Raw genomic sequence first — 17,894 nt, 5'->3', positions numbered from 1 at the left:
CAAACAGAGATAATCCCGTATCTCCAGATACTTATAATACTACATTCTAATTTCTTCTTTCACTGCGTAATCTTCTGTAGTTTTCCTTGCTGTTCACTGGTACTAAAAAGAAATAGCAATTCACCACTCTTGGCATACAAACAGCCAATGTCAAAACATCCAAAAAACCTGAAAATCACAAATTTTCAAGAATCCACCTTAATCAGTAAAAACTCCAGTTTTTGGCATACCCATAATAAAAAAGACAGTAGTAGGGTGGAGAGCTGCAGATGCCCCATTTCATTACTCATACAGATGAAAAAAAGTATGCATTTGAATTCCCCTGTCTTTCAATGCCTCATTACTTCACAATTGTATTGCTATAAAACACTGGATCATGATAATTTGTAGTTACCAGAAAAAAAAAAAAAAGCACCTGCCTTCTAACATTTGTTCTATTCATATTACTAAAGCACACTTCAGACATTAGCCCACGCTACAAATGCCTAAAAAGTAACACTAACCAATTCAAAACCACTGTCAAAGGCTATATTCAGCCGAAAATGTAACACCAGGGGGCATCTAATAAACCTATCACACAACTCTTAAGAGATTAGAGGTGTGAACTCCTGTCCTGATAGATTACATAAATAAAACTCAAAATTCTGTCTTTAAAATCTTCACTAGTTGATTACAGAAGTTATTGGTCAACTTCTAGGGATGCTGTACCTAGAAGTTTTGTTGCAATGCATAATACATAATAAGCTAGCCAACAATCAGAAAATCTGCTGCTGTGCAGCTCTAACTGGACCCTTGATTCCTACCCCTTCTTTTTCTGCTAGGCAAATTTTAGCTGACCTTTTGCAACTAGAAAAATACGGTTTTACTGACCTTGTTTATTGCATGAAAACAGTCCAGCAATGTCAGATGAAAACTGCAAGTACCAAAGGAAGCATCCCTGTAAGATATGATCAAATTGGTAAAATTGTCCCATTTCAATCCAAGTGAAAGCAATTGAAGATATTTCTCTAAAACACCTTTAAAAATTGTTCCAAGATAATTACTATTATACTGAAATGATTATGTCAAATGATTATTTAATGTCCCCATCTTGCATCTTACAATAATAACAAAACATAAAATGTTATATTAACAGATGATCCAAGAGCAAGATTAGGCCAGTTACAGTTCTGGTAAACCTGACATGTTTTATTTCTGACATGAACATTCAAATTGGCATCCTTCAGTAATTATGTCAACAAAGAACAGACAAAACAAAGTCCTTCTGGCAAAAGTTAATGTCTAAATTAACATCATACTCTAAAATACACTCTTAGAACATTTTCTTCTGAAGTACACTTTCAAAACCATCAACTTTTAATACAGTGCAAATTTTTTCTCCAAACTCCATTTGAAAGAAAAGATGATGCACACATGCATTCTATGTATACACGAACAGCATCTCCTGACTATGACTGGCAAGATACGCATTTGTGTGGATATATTAAAAGACTTTCCTTAAGATGTATAGAATAGTTTATGCTTAAACACGAGGAGAAGTTGGTTTTCATTAAAACTCCTCCTTTAAACTACAATTTTAAAAAAATCTGTTAATCCAGGAATGGCATGTTCTTAGTATGTGACCATTATTAGATTCCCGAAGGACTGCAGAGTAAGCATTCTACATGAACACTATAGTCAAGTCAAAAAATAATTTTAAACTGAACCTACATCTAACAGTATTATGTCTTGGCAGAAGACTGTGCAGCCCTCATCAGCAGAACATCATTATAGTTTAAAACCAGTAAAAAATATATCACGCTCAAATTCAACTGAGATGAGGAAGAACTTCTGAAGAACCTGGATGGCTGCCTCTACAACTTGTTTGTATCATTTTCCTCCCTAATGAAGCAGCATGAAAGATGGCGGTAAAAGAATTAAGCAGGAGAAGCAAATAACATGAACCCTATTCATGTTACAAATAAAATGAACCCTATTCAAATGAAAGAGAGGACAGGTAAAGCTGATGTTGTAGTGGACTGTCTGTTTGGCCACCTGACCAGGAAGAACAAGTGGATCAGGCCCTCTACAGACAGATGGGAGCAGCCTCACATTAGCAGGCCCTGGTCCCCATGGGAAACTTCAGCTGCTCCTGTACCTGTTGGAGGGTCAACAGGGCAGGACATAAGCAATCCAGAAGGTTCCTGCAATGAGCTAATGACAACTTCCTTCTCCAAGTGACACAGTAGCCAATGTGGAACAGTGCTCTGCTGGACCTTATACTCACCAACAAGGAGGTGCTCGCTGGGCATATGAAAGCCAAAGGCAGCCTTGGATACAGTAACTATAAGGTGGTGGAGTTCAGGATCCTGAGGGTATGGAGGAAGGTGAAGAGCAAGCTCACCACCCTGGACTTCAGGAGAGCAGACTTTGGCTTCTTCAAAGATCTGCTTGGAAGATTCTCATGGGATAAGGCCTTGGAGGGAAGAGAGGCCTAAGAAAGCTGGCTAATATTCAAGGATTACCCCTTTCAAGCTTAACAGCAGTTAATCCAAATGAATCTGAAGCAGGCAAAAAGGCCAGGAGGCCTCTGTGGATGAAGAAGGAACTCCTGGCCAAACGCAAACACAAAAAGGAAGCATTCAGAGGGTGGAAACAGGGACAGGTAACCTGGGAGGAATATAGAGACACTGTCTGAGCATACAGGGACAAAGTTAGGAAAGTTAAAGCCCAAATAAATTGAATCTGGCCAGGGATGTCAAAGAAAACACAAAGGGCTTCTGTAAGTACACAGATGACAAAAGGAAGACTAGGGAAGATGTGGGCCCACTGCTCAATGAGACAGGGGACCTGGTTACACAGGACATGGAGAAGGCCGAGGTGCTGAATGCCTTGTTTCCATCAGTCTTTACTAGCAAGACCAGCCTTCAGGAATCCCAGGTCTCAGAAACCAGGGGGAGAGGCCAGAGTAACAAAGATGTACTTGGTGGAAGAGGATCAGGTCAAGGAATACTTCTGCAGATGGGACATACCTAGACCCATTGGCCCTGGTAGGATGTACTTGTGAGTGCTGGGGGAGCTGGCAGATGACATTGCAAGACCACTTTCAACAATCTCTAATCAATCATGGCAACTGGTAGAAATGCCCAAGACATGGAGGAAAGTAAATGTCACCCTCAGCTTCAAGAAGGTCCAAGAAGGAATCCCCAGGAACAGTCAGGCAGTATCAGCTAAATCCCCAGAGAGGCAATGGTGCAGCTAACCCTGGAACCCATTACCAGACACATTAAGGACAAGAAAATCAGAAGGAATAGTCAGCACAGATTCACCAGTGCAAAGTCATGCTTGACCAATTTGGTAAACTTCTACAGTGAAATGACTGGCCGGGGAGATGAGGGGAGATGAGGTGGTGGCAGAGGGGAAGTAACAGGTGGTGGCGGGGGTAAGTAACAGAAATACAGATCATCACAAGACCATCTCTTGGCAAGAGAGCTAGAAAACACAGACAAGCAAGGACTGAATTAATCACCCCATAACAATGCATTTGGACAGTAAACATGCCTCCTAAAAAGCTTTTTGGCCATTCTTTCCTGCATATTGTGGCAGCCAACAGAATGTTAGTTTAGTCCAACTTTTAGAAACTCTTGTTTGGAAGAAGTTAAGGTGGTGTTCCTCTGCACAATGGATCAACTTTGCAACATTAAGCAGCACCACTTACACCACAAAGAGAAGTCTGTGGACTGAAACAGCTAGGATTACAATCCCTCAGTGGCAAGCAACCATGAACCAATGGTTTTACACATTTCCTCATTGGTAAAAAGAGATACTTTAAAGTTACACTACATCATATGAAGTTAGCTAAGCAAGTTTTATACACAAATCACTATTTTTGGGTTGCTGCGTACATTCAACAAGTGGGAAAAATGGAGTGCTAGAAGTATTACAAGCCATTTGTGATGAATGACAGATATTTTGGTAAACTTAACTACCAGCTACTGGCAGAAAACCAGACCGCCACGTGAGAAGCAACGTAGATCAAAAAGCTCAAGAAGAGTGCATACAAAGCAGTGTGACTCCCTCACCTTCTGTCAACCGACTTCAGTACCTGCTGCTAACACCTATGTTCAGCAGTCTGCACTTAAAGTTCAGGCAGTGAACATGTTAAAACTTCAGATAAGCCCTGTCCCCAGATTAGTACTGATAAATGCTACATTCTTCTTCAAATTATCAAGGTACAGAAAATTCTAACACCTTGTTATTTACCTGAAAGGAAGATAGGAAATGCTTCCAGCCAATATAAGCCTGTACACATCTTCTGGGGATTTTCGCAGGTATATTATCTATTTTTGTGGAAAAGGACAGAAAAGGAAAAAGATTATTTTTAAGATTGATATTAATAATTTCAAGTCACTTGTTTACTACAGAAGGCATTATCACAGAGGTAAAAAGTGCTAGGAAAGAGTGGCATCAAGAACAACTGTATGCAAGTGTGCAACAATAAAACAAACATAAACAATATAAAATACTGGTCAACCTAGAGGAATACGTATTTTTATATAAAATGTATAAATCAGTGCATGAGTTGTTCAACTACAGGCTACAGTGACAAAACTTCTGTCTAGATTCTTCCATGTTCCTACTGCAACTCTGCTGGACCAGCTTGGAGATTTATTTATTTTTTTAATTAAGATTTTAGGATGTAAATCAAAACACAAAACCCCAGAGAGATATCAGCAAAGCTACGAATCATCTGGTCTACAAAACAGTGTCAGCAGACAAGATTAAAACAGTAATTCATGTATACTTTAATTTTCCTGCAGCAGTACATTTGCATTATTCGAAGTCCTGTACTTGCTCCTTTGCACTGGTAGTGCAGTATCCAGGAACTAAATCCAGATACCAAAAAGGGAAGAAAGAAAAAAAAAAAAAAAAAAGAAATCTGTAACTTCAGCAGCAAAATCCTAAGAACAGAATGAAGCAACGCACTTGAAGCACTGTGTATCAAACTTTCTACTCTCAAAAACACTCAGAAAAGAATTCACAAAGGACCAACTCAAGACAAATATCCAAACGGTCTTCCATCACAACATGCCTGACCCCTCTTGGATAGCCTCTAACACTAAGGTCTCTTTAAATAATACTGTAAAACTCCTCTTTTATGCAAACCACATCTTCCAACACCACCAAACACCATCCCCAGCACAACCAGAAGATAACAACAGTTAATAACAAACTGTCATTAACAGGTCAGTACTCAGTAATTTCAAGTTAATACTTTTCCTTTAAAACTGCATTAACTAAGCTTTACCACACAAAAGAAAGTGTTTTTTTCCATTAACATTTAGTAAATTATTTGAATCTCTTACATTAATGACCTTTTTCCTTAAGAGGTTTTTTGAAAGTAAGAATCCTAATGAGTATTAATTAAACACCCCAAAAAAGTCTAAGTGTGGCATTTTTGCTTTCTGTTGCTTTTGACATGTTTTTCTTTCAAAAGTCGGCATTGCCTTTCAAATTTCTTTGATGATACTGCAAAGCCAGCTTGAACAAATGGCTTAACATCCTCTTCTACACACATACACACATTCTTGTGAGGTGGGAATGGGAGGCAAAACGGATGATGCTGGAAAAAAACCACGCAGCTTGAAACATATCCTAAACAGACTGCTAAAACATACATGGCAACAGGTGACCCCTTTCATTTTCCCTCTGGTTTGATTACTGTGTTAAGTATTTTCTTCCTGTGCAATTAGCAAAATCAAAGAAAAAAACATCTGTCGTGTTGAAGTAGTTTAGCTAAGTAATAAAAACTCCATGTTTTGTGCCCATGTGTGCTTTCACTGGGGAGGGGTAAGTGACTTTTGCATTTGTATTTGCAAGCATACACCTGTAATAGAAAAGAGACTTAAAAAGCACCCAAAATATCATTAAATAGCTGCTCCTCACATGCCAGAGTTCACTTTCCATTCTGCAGGTACATTCATTGCCTGGATTGGATATCAAGGTTATTCCAAGAAATTTCAAGTTGTGTGCTTTGATACAGTCATACTTTGCATCTTGCAGCACGGGAACACATATTGCTCTCTAGCAACCGTATAAATCTAGCACTGCTTGCTTATCAGAAAAAATGCTCTGCCCCAGAAAAACTCACAAACCAGAGACATGAAATGGCATTAGCAAATAAAATGTAATTAAACAGCAGAAACTTGAGTTTGTAGCCAGAAATTAGTCATATGGAAAAAAAAATGGGATTCAGTGCTGTGAGGCTGGGTAATATGCAGAGTACTACTTGTACAACAGGCAAATAGAAATGCAGCTACTACTAGCTAATCCTGTAAGCACATGTACCTCAGAAAGGTCAAGGATTTCTCCTGTACCTCAGCTGAACTTATACCAGTTTCTCAAAGAAAACAAGCTCCAAGGCAGAAGCATTTGTTTACAAATCTAACAGCTGCAACAGGCAACTTTTCCCTTAATGTTAAGTGTTGTATTAAAATGAGTCTAAATAATGTTACAGTATACTGAAACATGTTAGTTCTTAAGCACAGATCCAACTTCTGAAATCACATTACCAGTGAAGTTGCTAGAAACGCTATCTTAACGTACATGCGCGTGCATGTAGACTTTCCTTAACATAGTTATAGAAACACAGGCTACATAAAAGGACACTTAAAAAAACCAACCTGATTTTTTCAGTATCTGCCATCATTTAGTATGTACAAAAAGCACTGTGCAGGCAGATGGCATTTTTCAATGTGGAAAAGCTACTAAACAAAAATATGCAGTACCTCCTGTACAACTGAAGCAATATACAGTATATTCACTGAAGAAGGAAGCTCTTCCAGGTAGATTTCTCAGAATTTTCTGAAACGAAGACAGACCCTGCTGCACTTCAGCTGTGACACTACTACACACACAAGAAATAACATGTGAACAGTTGCAGAGACAGATGATGAAATGATCAGATGGTATTCTCAGTGAAAAGTGGTTTACAACAAAAATTAGTTTAGTATGAGGATATCTAGACAGATGCAATGGTGTAGAGTGCTTCAAAATGGAAGAACTCAGTCTCTACCCAGAATGGGAAAGACCGTAAACAGATACTTAATTCACAGGGAAAGTATCCTGGCAGTAACACAACACAAGAGGCTGTGACAGTTGAAGTGGAGAAAGAATCAGTTTCTCTCAGAGCCTAAGACCATAAAAAAGTACCCAGCTAGAAAACTTGTTAACAGGCAAGACTGGATGGAAGCTGAACATGGGTGAATCTGGGTTCAGGTTGTGGGTGAACAAAATTCCAGATATGGAAACAGTTAAGACTGAAGGAGTGAGGAAAGCAACAGATGTCAAGGCAGCAGAGGCCGTACCTGCAGTAGGAAGTAGTGTGCACCAGCAGAAATGCACCTGCAGACTGACAGCCAGCACTGATGATCTGAAGTCTGCACTTCCCGCAGCTTTTAACCTTAACAGCTAGTCCTAGTCTGATCCTGTGGAATCCCATTACCTGTCGGGTTTACTCCTAGACGGCTCCACGAAGTGAAGCAAAATGCACTAAGCAGGGTTCAAGGAAAGATTCGCTTCAAAAACACTCCTGACATGAACTGAAACTGTTACAGAACTGTATATAATACTGTTTCTGAACAGGCTGTATGTAATACTGCTTCTGAACAGGAGGAGACCACTGAAGCCTTAAAGGTGAAAAATTTCATTGGAATGATGTGGGTGAACAAAGGACTAAAGAAAGCCCGTAAATGAGAGAAAAAAGTAAAAATGATCAGAGACCTATAGTAGACAGAAGTGTTGAGAGGATGGATGACTTTCTAAGGCAGTAAGCAAAACTGATGTTTCAGTAGAGAAGAGAGTGAAAATGTTGATCTGATGATATATTTGTAAATTCATAAGGTATGTACTGGGAGAAGGAAGGGAAATAGGAAAAAGACATACCTCCAGAAATCAAAATATACAACAGCTGAAATCAGTTTGGTCAGATGCCGATTATAATTTATGTTTCTTCTGTGCTTTCTAAGGTGACAGAAACTTTCACAAATAAAGTTGTTTTCCTACGTTAATGCCAATAAAGCAACTAATAAGTATGATTAAAAAGACGAAAAGTACTAAAATAAATTTCAAGCAATTATACTAACTCTTACTTAGCAGAAGCAGGCGATTTCTGGAATGGCTTTTGTCCATTCTCATATACACAAATGAAGAAAAGTCTGTTAGAATTTTACACTGATTTTCCAAGAGGGTCCTTTCCTGCAAGTCAGGAAATATTAAAAAAGCAGCTTTTTTTAAAAACTTAGAAAATTCAGCAGACCTGAAATAAATCATCCACAAGTATAGCTGCATCAGTTTTAGAATTTTCCTACAATCATATGCAAGTGCAAATGGGTGTACATCCATATCTACATACACACACACACAAATACACATGGAAAAACTCTTGAAATCCTTTACAAATCTTTACTTAAGTACCTTCCAGAATTTTTTTTTTCTAGAAAGAAAGAAAGAACTGGAATCTTTCAAGTCAAAGTAACATACTATTTTATCACACTGGGTAATCACTTGTGTACCAGCAATTTAGAAATTTGCTTTCTCTATGCATAGAAAAAAATAACCCACTGAACTTAAAAACACGGCCAGAAATTTGCTATTAGCGGCTGAACCATTCACATTGCTCTAATCATCCTTTTCATTTAGGACATATGTTTTGAATTAAGAGACTACAGGCAGCTCTGTGAACGGTCAAGAACTATCCAAGCATTGAGTACCGGGATGCACTCAAGCACTCCTCCAGCCAATACCGCTGGGTAGTCAAACACAGCACTATAAAGTTCACTGAATATAACAGAAGAGCCTGTAGGACTAGGTGACTCAGTCTTTATAAGCATTTCAAATCAACCACAGAATGAGTTCTTTTAGCAAGCCATGTTACTGTCTCATTCATAATGTTTTCAAACCAGCCCTATTTTTTAAACAAAGATTTCATAGATTATCATTACAATCATGCGAGTGGTATTCACAATAGGAAGAAAAGTATTCCTGGTAGAAAAGGAAAGGAGGCTCTGGTTGAAAAAAGCATCTGTATCTTCAGTATATGGGATTGCTGAGTGAAATAGTAATGCTGCATGCAAGACAGAACATGTTTGATAATAATAACCCATGACGTAAGTGGTAGCTTTTTCAGGAAAATTAAATAGGATACTTAAATATGCTGTACTGTTAGAAACTGTATCATGTCTGTAAATAGCACTTTAAATTCACATCTGTGATGTGCTTAGTGTAATCAAGTTTGTCCACCTGTTCACCCTTAACCGCCAAATCTACTTAAGGTTGCTACCTAAATCATACATTTTACCAACCATACTGACTTAAAGCAAGAAAATAATGAGATTAATTTTACACTGCTTACAAGCACATTTCATGTGATACAACTATGATCCAGAAATGTTACTCACCCAAAATAGCCTGAACTGCCATAAACTGCAAATAATCACAACCCACTCATTGCGAACAAATGCAAATTACTGTGTGTTACCAGACTCAAACACAAGCTCACACACGTCTAATTTACTATAAAAGTATTAAATATTTTATTTCATTAAAACCTCTATTGCATATACTAGTCAGTTGATACATTAAATTTTCTAGCTATATTCCTTAGAAAAAAATTAAATACAGCAAAATTAAAATAGAAATATATTAGAATAAAAAGCTTCCTGTATGAACTTTTGTGGTGTACTGAAGAAATGCACGTGGCCAACAGTCCCTTCATTAGCAGAAACAGAGTCATTAAGTGGGTAAAACAGGCACAGAGGGAATAGCTGCCGGTCTCTGGCATCTCTTTGTTCATCATAAACAAACACAAGAAACCTCCAATTACCTTTTAAACAGCAGAGGGGAAGCATAGAAAACCCTGTTAGCTGGGAACTGACCAGGCTGGGCACATCAGTACTTCACGACTGCTAAGAAAGCAAGTTAGTACTATTGTGAGGGACCCCCAAAGAGCAACCCTTCTTCTACTGAGACCAGCAGTCTGGTAAGAACATCATGAAGAAAAGCCTAGTACAAACAGCAGGAAAAGCTGCTGTCATAAAGACTAACCGCAATTTTCCAAATGCAATTCAGAGAAGGTAGCTTTTCAGAGGACATGAACACAAGAGAAAGCGAAAAAGACTTGGGACAACTTTTGCTTAAATGAAAGACCATTACTTTGTCCATCTAGTCTCTGCCACTTGCCTGTCAAGCACAAGCACCTCTCATCAAAGCACAGCTGGGGGTAAACACAGTCTACCCACCCTTACCCATTTACCACCACTCTGCCTGGACCACTAAACAAACATGTTTGCCTGCTTTCCCATGGCTTAGCCAAAGATAATTCTGCAAATGCCACAGTAAGAACAGTGCAGTTTGACATCACACAGATGTGCACTAATCGTTTCTGCAACCTCCAGCTTCTACCCAGTATTAGGCCCACAGCTAGGAAGGACACTAACAAATTGAAAAGGCAAAAAAAACAGTACTACGGATCAGAACGGATGAAGGAAACGCTGCTTACCCTGAAGAAAGAAGATGACAAAATAGACAAAGTACAGAGATGAGTCCTGGAGAAGGTGACCTGAATTACAGCAGTTCATGGGGCGGTACCCTCGGAGGGTCACCCTCCAAGTACATAATTAGTGCCAGGCCTGAGGAAAAAAACACTAAGTTAATGCAGCCAAGGGGAGAGGGGGGAGCTGGGAACTGGGTGGACAGGGCACAGAGGAGACATTTTCTTTCTTAATACAGAAGGAGCAATGATGGAAGAAGCAGACTTTCCTCACCCACAGCCAAGTCCTGGTGAAAATCAAGAGAAGCCACTGTAGAGATCAACTCAGAAGATCACTGCTGCTTTGGTAGAGTGGTAAGGCCTGAACAGTGCAGATACCTTTTAAAGAAAAATTGCTTTTCTTTGGAAGCTGAAGAACAAAGGTAGTTTCCCCACCGCACCCCCTTCCTTCCCCTCACCCCCTCTGCCCAAACAAAGTGTAAACATTTAACCCCAACACACTGAATTCTGGCTACCCTTTGAGTGGCTGAACGTGCCAAATTTATATATAATCTACACAAAAGAATATTATTCCCATTATGCAGTGTATCATCTGCAAAAATGAAACAAAATACATAATTAAAATAGATGGAAGATGAACACTAAAGGGATTAAGATCTAAATTGTTAAGATTTAGTCTAAAAAATAACACTTTATTCTAAAACTACATATATAACAATGTATTTGAAAACTTTGCTCTTCACTCTTAATGCCACTTTATACTGATGAGCCCTGTAGCTTGAGTTAGGCTGTGCTGTCACATCAAAGTACACCTGGAAGGAAGCAGCAGATGCAGGAGGAGGGAGAAAGAAGTGTGTAGCCTGGAGAGTTCAGAAGCTACCTCCACTGAAGAGTAAAGAAAGACAAGTTACATGAAGGGGAGGAGTAGGTGGGAATATTAAAACACACCAACTGTGAAGAAAAGACTGGGAACAGACTTTGCTTGTAAATCAGAACAATAACACCTGCTCTTATACTTCACCACAGTTCATGAAGTCTTTCATAACTGCTTTAGTAGTCAAAATGAGCATAACCCCACATGACATATAAACACACATATACATTTAAACAAAATATGTTGAATGATAAACATGCTAACACATCCCAACGCCTTTAAGCAGAACTTAAATAATGTTGTGTTTAAGAATACAAATTTAAGGTCAACAAGCCCTTAAAATGACAGGCTCTGAAGCTGCTAGCATAAAACTATTCAACGTTTATGAGGACATGCAAGTTCCAGAGGAGAACTAGTTATATACACTTCATTATAGTTTCATAGTTAATTTGTGATTTACGTTTTAAAAAAAGAGAGAACAAAGCCAGAAAGCACACACACTACTATGCCTGTGCTGTTCCTCAAACCCTGGCAGTCTGTTATTCCTAACAAGTAACTTAAAGCACCTGAATCTACAGAACACCTTGCACCCAAAACTATGCTTAAGTTATCAAAGGCCTTACAACACATGCAAACAAGCACTATTTTCATGACTAACTCTGCAAAGACTACTTTCCCTTTCTACTTCCTTGCCCTTCCCATCTGAACTCCTCCAACCTAATGCACTGCCATGCAGTTCCTGAACCCACTATGAAGCTAAAAAACCAAAATCAAGTAACAAACACATTAAACCCACAGAAAACAAAATACAGTGGCAACCTACCACTTACCCTTAAGGGATTTTAGACATTAAACAATGATACTCAGTTGAAGCAACGAAGAGCATTACCAACAGGACATTTGGTCTGATTAACTAAAATTACAAAAATGCTTCTTACAGTTTTAACTAATAGCTGGATGGATTCTTATTCACCAAAAAGCAAATCACTCTGAACTGGACAAGTAGGTGGATGCTTAAGCCTACATATGTTTTAAATAAAGATGGCCTATACTTCCTTTCCATCAGGAAATATGCTTATAGGCATATATTTATCATGCATTCTGAACAGATCCTATACACTACTGCTTGCCCCATAGAGAACAATCCTTTTCTCCCTAGAGAAATCAGAAAAAGGGGACATGTATGTTTGAACACTTCAGCAGTGATTGCTGTAATTAAGCCTGCCTCTTCATGAAAGATCATGAAAGGGTGCCAGGGAGAAAAAAGTAAGCCTCAGGGGCACAGTCTTTTCCTGTGTGATCTTCCTCCGCTGGAATCCCTCCCACACAAATCTGGGAAGAAACTCTACACTACTTTATAGAAAAAGCAGTACCAAAGCCAAAGTCTGTTGCACTAAACAAAAAAATCAGCACCTAGCTACAACTACTTCACCATCTAGGACTTCCAACTATGCAAGCCAGACATGTTCCGCTTCAAAGAGGGGACTGATGCTCACAGAGTGCTCCACTTTGCCACAGGAAACTGCCGAAATACTCAACCTGTACAATGCAATAACCTAAGCACAAGTCTTTCTACTCTGAAAACGACTGGTGGTTTTGACTAGCCTCTTTCTGCCATATGTCAGCTGTCTGCAACCCCTCCCACATGCACTGGCTAGTCAGTCATGATCTCGTGCCATACTCAGCTGGATCTGTGTTAGCATCCTCTCTGTACTGTGTAATGCCCACTTCTTCATTGCAGTCCTCTGAAGTAAAAACTGCCTACTCCTCTGTCCAACAGCCTCCATTTTTAATTACCATGCTTTGGACTGTCATAATCCATACATATTAATATTAGAGCTTTATTCAAGTCTATCAAAGCATTCCGCTTTAACTGCATGTTGTTACTGCAACATGGCAGAGCTACTGGATGATCAGAACTAACATTTGTGTTAGGTTTTTTGTATACTTTTACATCATCAACAAGAGTACTTTTGTATTAGATTGTTTTGCCATTAGTTAATTTTCCATACCATGGATTCTGCTTAAAATGTCAGCTGCTGTGCTACACAATACTACTACATATATTCAGAACAGAAGTTTACTGAAAAACAAAAGACACTTCTTCCCAAATAATGGCTGATAACTGAAGTCAGTCCCCTCTCACTCTCCGGGCCTCCATTAAGATCAAGTCACTAGGAAGGAGTTTTCCTAAAAGCTGCAGCTCCTTTGTCAACATAATGCCTTAACTGCAACGAAGTTTAGTAAGTCATGTTGCTGGTTTTTGTGTTGTTTAAGAATGCAAATATCTACAGCAACATTCTAAGTGCCTCTGTTTCAAAAACCAAGAGTGACACATTTTCAAATCTAGATCTTGATTTGTAATAAGTACTGTAGAAAATAAACAGAAAAACTCTGGTGAGCAGGAAATGGACCTCTTGCATGATGCAGAGGGGCAACAAGGAGAATACCAGCATCACAGCTAGTACTGTATAGCCTTGCAGCTAATAAAGGGGAATGACCTAAGGCTACATAAACTTTGACCCCTCAAATCTCCAACATCAAAAACCGCATAGATTCTCACTTCATTTTATTACTCAGCAAACGAGAGAGATGGTTACAATCAAGGTGTGTTACAAGTCAAAGCAGAACATGAATATGGTACATCACATCTCTCATGCTGAAGCATTCCGGTTTATTCCTTGACTACACTTCTGTGTACCAAAGACATGCAGCTGTGATGTAAAGCCAGTTGTTTTCCCTTCTGCAAGCAGGGCCACGGCTCAGTGCATTTCCAGCCACCTTCTGTATTCCCAGGCTTTATACTAGTCCTAAACCTACCACATGATGAGTCCTTCTCCTAGATTTACTGAAGAGATCACCTTACATTAAAAAAGCTGCAGCTGGGGAAGAAAAGGTCTACTTAAACAGGCATGCAATGGGAAATGCTATACTGTACTTTGTGCATGGTAATATTTCTCTGTTTTAAAAAAGCAAAAAGAAAGCATGTGTGGGTGAGGGAAAGAAAAACCATCAAGAAACAGTATTTTTTTCTAAATGAAAATATTCATAAAGATTTTCTTTTCAGTAGTGCTCTTATTTCTTAGGAGCATAGATTGCAGTAGAGAAGAAAAAACCAAAACTGTAGAACTCTCACTCATACACCTACTAGACATTAAAAATTGTCTTAGTATGTGGTACCTTACTATATAATACATTAGTAGGAAGATATGTATTCATGAGACAAGAATTGGTTTTATCTTGCTGTTTTAGAAACTACATAAAAAAAAAATTTAACACATTTAGCAAGTTGATGTAATGTAAAAACTTAAAATACTTACTGCGTAGGAGCCTATGAGGAATGCAGCATTTGCTTGTTTCTTCTGATCAAAGCCAGTATAATGAATTATTTTCTTCCTTATCAATGAATATGACTGTATCAAGAAATGAATGAGATTATGATTTTGCATTTTAGACTTTTCATACCTTCTTTTATAAAATTAGAGGAATGCAAGGGTCTGTTTACCTACTTTCAGTCATCTGTATTCAGAAGACCAAGCATATTGTAGACTGGTCACTCAAAAGCTTTGGAATACTCTACTGCATCCCTACTGCCTAGATTGTTCCAGTATTTTTCCCAGTATCCAGCCTAAATAATTTTTTATACAAGTTACAGTGATCTTTCTTTTTCTCCTTAAATTAGTGTAATATTTCTGACTTCAAGCCCTATCTAACAGATAGGTGTTTATGAGAAGTAAACACAAAGTAGCATTCTCAAAAGCATCACAGGCATGTTAAAGTCACAATAGTTTTGAAAACCGACTTCAGACTTTTTATTCTTAAAGAAAACCTGACTTTAGATAAACTATCCGCTAACTGGCTACTGAACCGAATTTTGATGCTCTTGAAACTGATTAAATTTGATTAACTGCTAAGATTGCTATTTAAATAGTGACATTTTATGCTATGTTGCTTGTTCAGATACTATTCAAAGCACTCAAGACAAATAAACCCCAGATCACTAGCAGCAGTATCCAGATCCCAGTAATCCTAATATGCCTCTCCAATATCAAACCCAAGATATTCAAAGGAATTATAATAGAGACCTGTGTTGCTTCAAAGCATCCTGTAAACAAGAATTACGAGAATCTTGTCTCCATCAAGCCCATTTGTAGCGCCACAGGGGCAAAGCAAGTCTGAATTATACAAACTCATACCAGTGACAGACATCAAGGAATGGAAAAACAAGAAAAACCCAAACCTCTGTTAAAATATAATGTTCTGCATACTTCCCAATTTTCACAGTTCAGTGGCAGTTTCAAGAAAAAAAAAAGCAGTTTTGAAGAGGCAAACCGTGATTCACATCAATGCTAATAAGCTTTTTTATCTGCCTAACAGGTTTTATACTCCAACATCTGTTAGAGGTCAACTAACTCAATGTCATTCATGTTAATTAATATAGGAACCCTCTGTTTTGAAGACACAATGTTCTATCAAAAGCCCTATCCTGAAAATTACTGAGCAGTCCTCAGAGGAGATAATATGCAGTGAAAGCACAGCAGTCTCCTTCAGGACAATGCCATAAATGTTACCTAAGATCAAATGTTGCTTCTTACCAAAGAGATGTCAGGACCAAAAGAGAAGCCCAAGTCAAACAAAAAACACCTCAAATAAAAATGTGTTGCATAGCCATCAAACTTACTCAATACTGGCAGATTGCCAAGATGACTGAATTCCAAGAGGGTGGCTTTTAATTTAAAGCAGTCTGTACCCATTTAGCAACATTTTAGGAGCTTAACATTACTTACTGCCACAGTGGAGTGGCATCTTCTGGATCTTAAAAGTAAGTGGTTTTCCCTCCTGATCGTCCTCCTCCCTAAATTTACCTTGATAAAATTTAGCATTTATATCCGAAACTTAGCTGGATTAGGAACTCAGGAACCACCTGAACAAAAAAAACCCAAAACCTTTTGGCCCATTTGTTTCTGTTATTTAAAAAGTCAAGAATATTGAACAAAAAACCAAGTGTTACCTTTAATTTCTTATTTAGCTTGCAGCAGTATCTGTAGACCATTGCCAGATTGAGTGGTCCAAAGTCTGCATAGAAGCTGGCAGGAGAAAGGGGAAAAATTGCACATGACCTCTGTAAATGCCTTTTTTTTTTAAATCAGGTGCACAAAGCAAGAAATAATAACATATATGATGTATGTGCATCATACTAAAACAAGAATGCCTTCTTACATACATACTATTTTGTTGGAGGTAACAGTTTTGTCATCTTTAAATGGGGGCTAAAACTATTTTTTCTTGTTTTCCACACACCACCACTTATAACCAAACTAGAATACTCCAGGTTTGAAGAATTCTCTCTACTGTATCACTCTGTAACCAGTTCAGAAACTCTTATTTTAAGAGCAACCCAAAAGCTTTACTGTAAAAGAAGGCAATTAATAGGGCTAGAGAAAAGTGAAACTGAGAAAAAAGATTGATTAGTACTTTCAAAAACAGTAACCATGCTCTTGGTCAAGAATATTTAAAGAATTGGCAGCATTCCAAGATCACATACAAAGGCATACAGTGTTCACCACAGGGGAAATATTACATCCATTGTCAGCTCATAAAGACTTGAATTGATTTTGCTAGTTTTTTCTTCTTATTCTAGAAGGTTTAGCCTTTCCACTTAATACTTGAGCAACCAAAGTCATCCTCTTCAGCTCGGCAGTCCAGTGCACACTTCTGAATACATATTGTTGCATCATGTTCCTGTATCTTCTAACAAGAATGGGTACAATAAAAGCTTTTTCTTTGAAAAGAGTTTTAAGAAATCCTGATTGGAAGCCAAGAAACCATTCTAAGACATATAAATCATCACGGCAGATAAGCCTGAGAGGACCAAACTCATGTAATTAGTGCTGTAATGGGAATGGTATGTTTCCCTCAGCTACATTTAAAAACAGAATGTCAATTAGACTGGTTCCTCATTGCTGTTGCTCTGTCTAATTTATTTCTGTAAAAAAACGAAAAAAATAAAGACTGTACTTACTTTTCATACACAAGTTCATCATCTATGCAGAAATAATGGGTATTTGCAGCTCCACTCTTTGGTGTTTGGCAGAGAATTGCAAAATAAAGGCGATCTGAAATGCAAGAAAATTTAAAGCTTTCATAAACATCATACTTTTCTGCTGAAAGTCTAAAGTATTACCTCTCAACAGAACAACTTTAAGTGGTTTAAAATGAACCACATCTTTGAAGTATTACTGAACTAGATATGATTATTTCTCTGGTGTTAAGCAATAAGGCACACAAAGACTGAGGCTTTTGCTCAGCAGCGTTCCCATGATCTGCAGCTATTTAGTGTTTTTTCCCAAGTGTTCCCAGGAAAGCTCCCTGTTTTGACGACTTCGCAATATAGCAGGAGCCTGACTTGCACGCACACACACAGCAGAGACCCACCGCCTTTTGGCAACAGACCCCACTGCTGCACTGTGAACACCAACACACACACACACA

At 38.3% G+C, this 17,894-nt stretch overlaps 1 protein-coding gene across 16 annotated transcripts in view; it reads right to left on the bottom strand.

Moving 5' to 3' along the window:
- Positions 1 to 17,894, bottom strand: part of CDC14B (cell division cycle 14B) — a 44,541-nt gene that overhangs the window by 18,990 nt on the left and 7,657 nt on the right. For all 16 annotated transcript variants that reach the window (XR_005101834.1, XR_005101837.1, XR_005101836.1 and 13 more), the window contains exons 2-6: positions 17,425 to 17,518; positions 16,414 to 16,489; positions 14,723 to 14,815; positions 4,243 to 4,319; positions 871 to 937 (exon numbers count right to left, since the gene is read on the bottom strand). Coding sequence is in view for 10 of the 16 variants with exons in the window: in XM_037372897.1 (XP_037228794.1) it covers positions 871 to 937; positions 4,243 to 4,319; positions 14,723 to 14,815; positions 16,414 to 16,489; positions 17,425 to 17,518 (407 nt within the window). In the remaining 6 variants the exon portion in view is untranslated. The remainder of the gene's footprint in view (positions 1 to 870; positions 938 to 4,242; positions 4,320 to 14,722; positions 14,816 to 16,413; positions 16,490 to 17,424; positions 17,519 to 17,894) is intronic.

Source organism: Falco rusticolus, chromosome Z (genome assembly GCF_015220075.1).
Source record: "Falco rusticolus isolate bFalRus1 chromosome Z, bFalRus1.pri, whole genome shotgun sequence".
Taxonomy (NCBI): Eukaryota; Metazoa; Chordata; class Aves; order Falconiformes; family Falconidae; genus Falco; species Falco rusticolus.
This window is presented reverse-complemented; position numbering and strand designations above follow the sequence as displayed.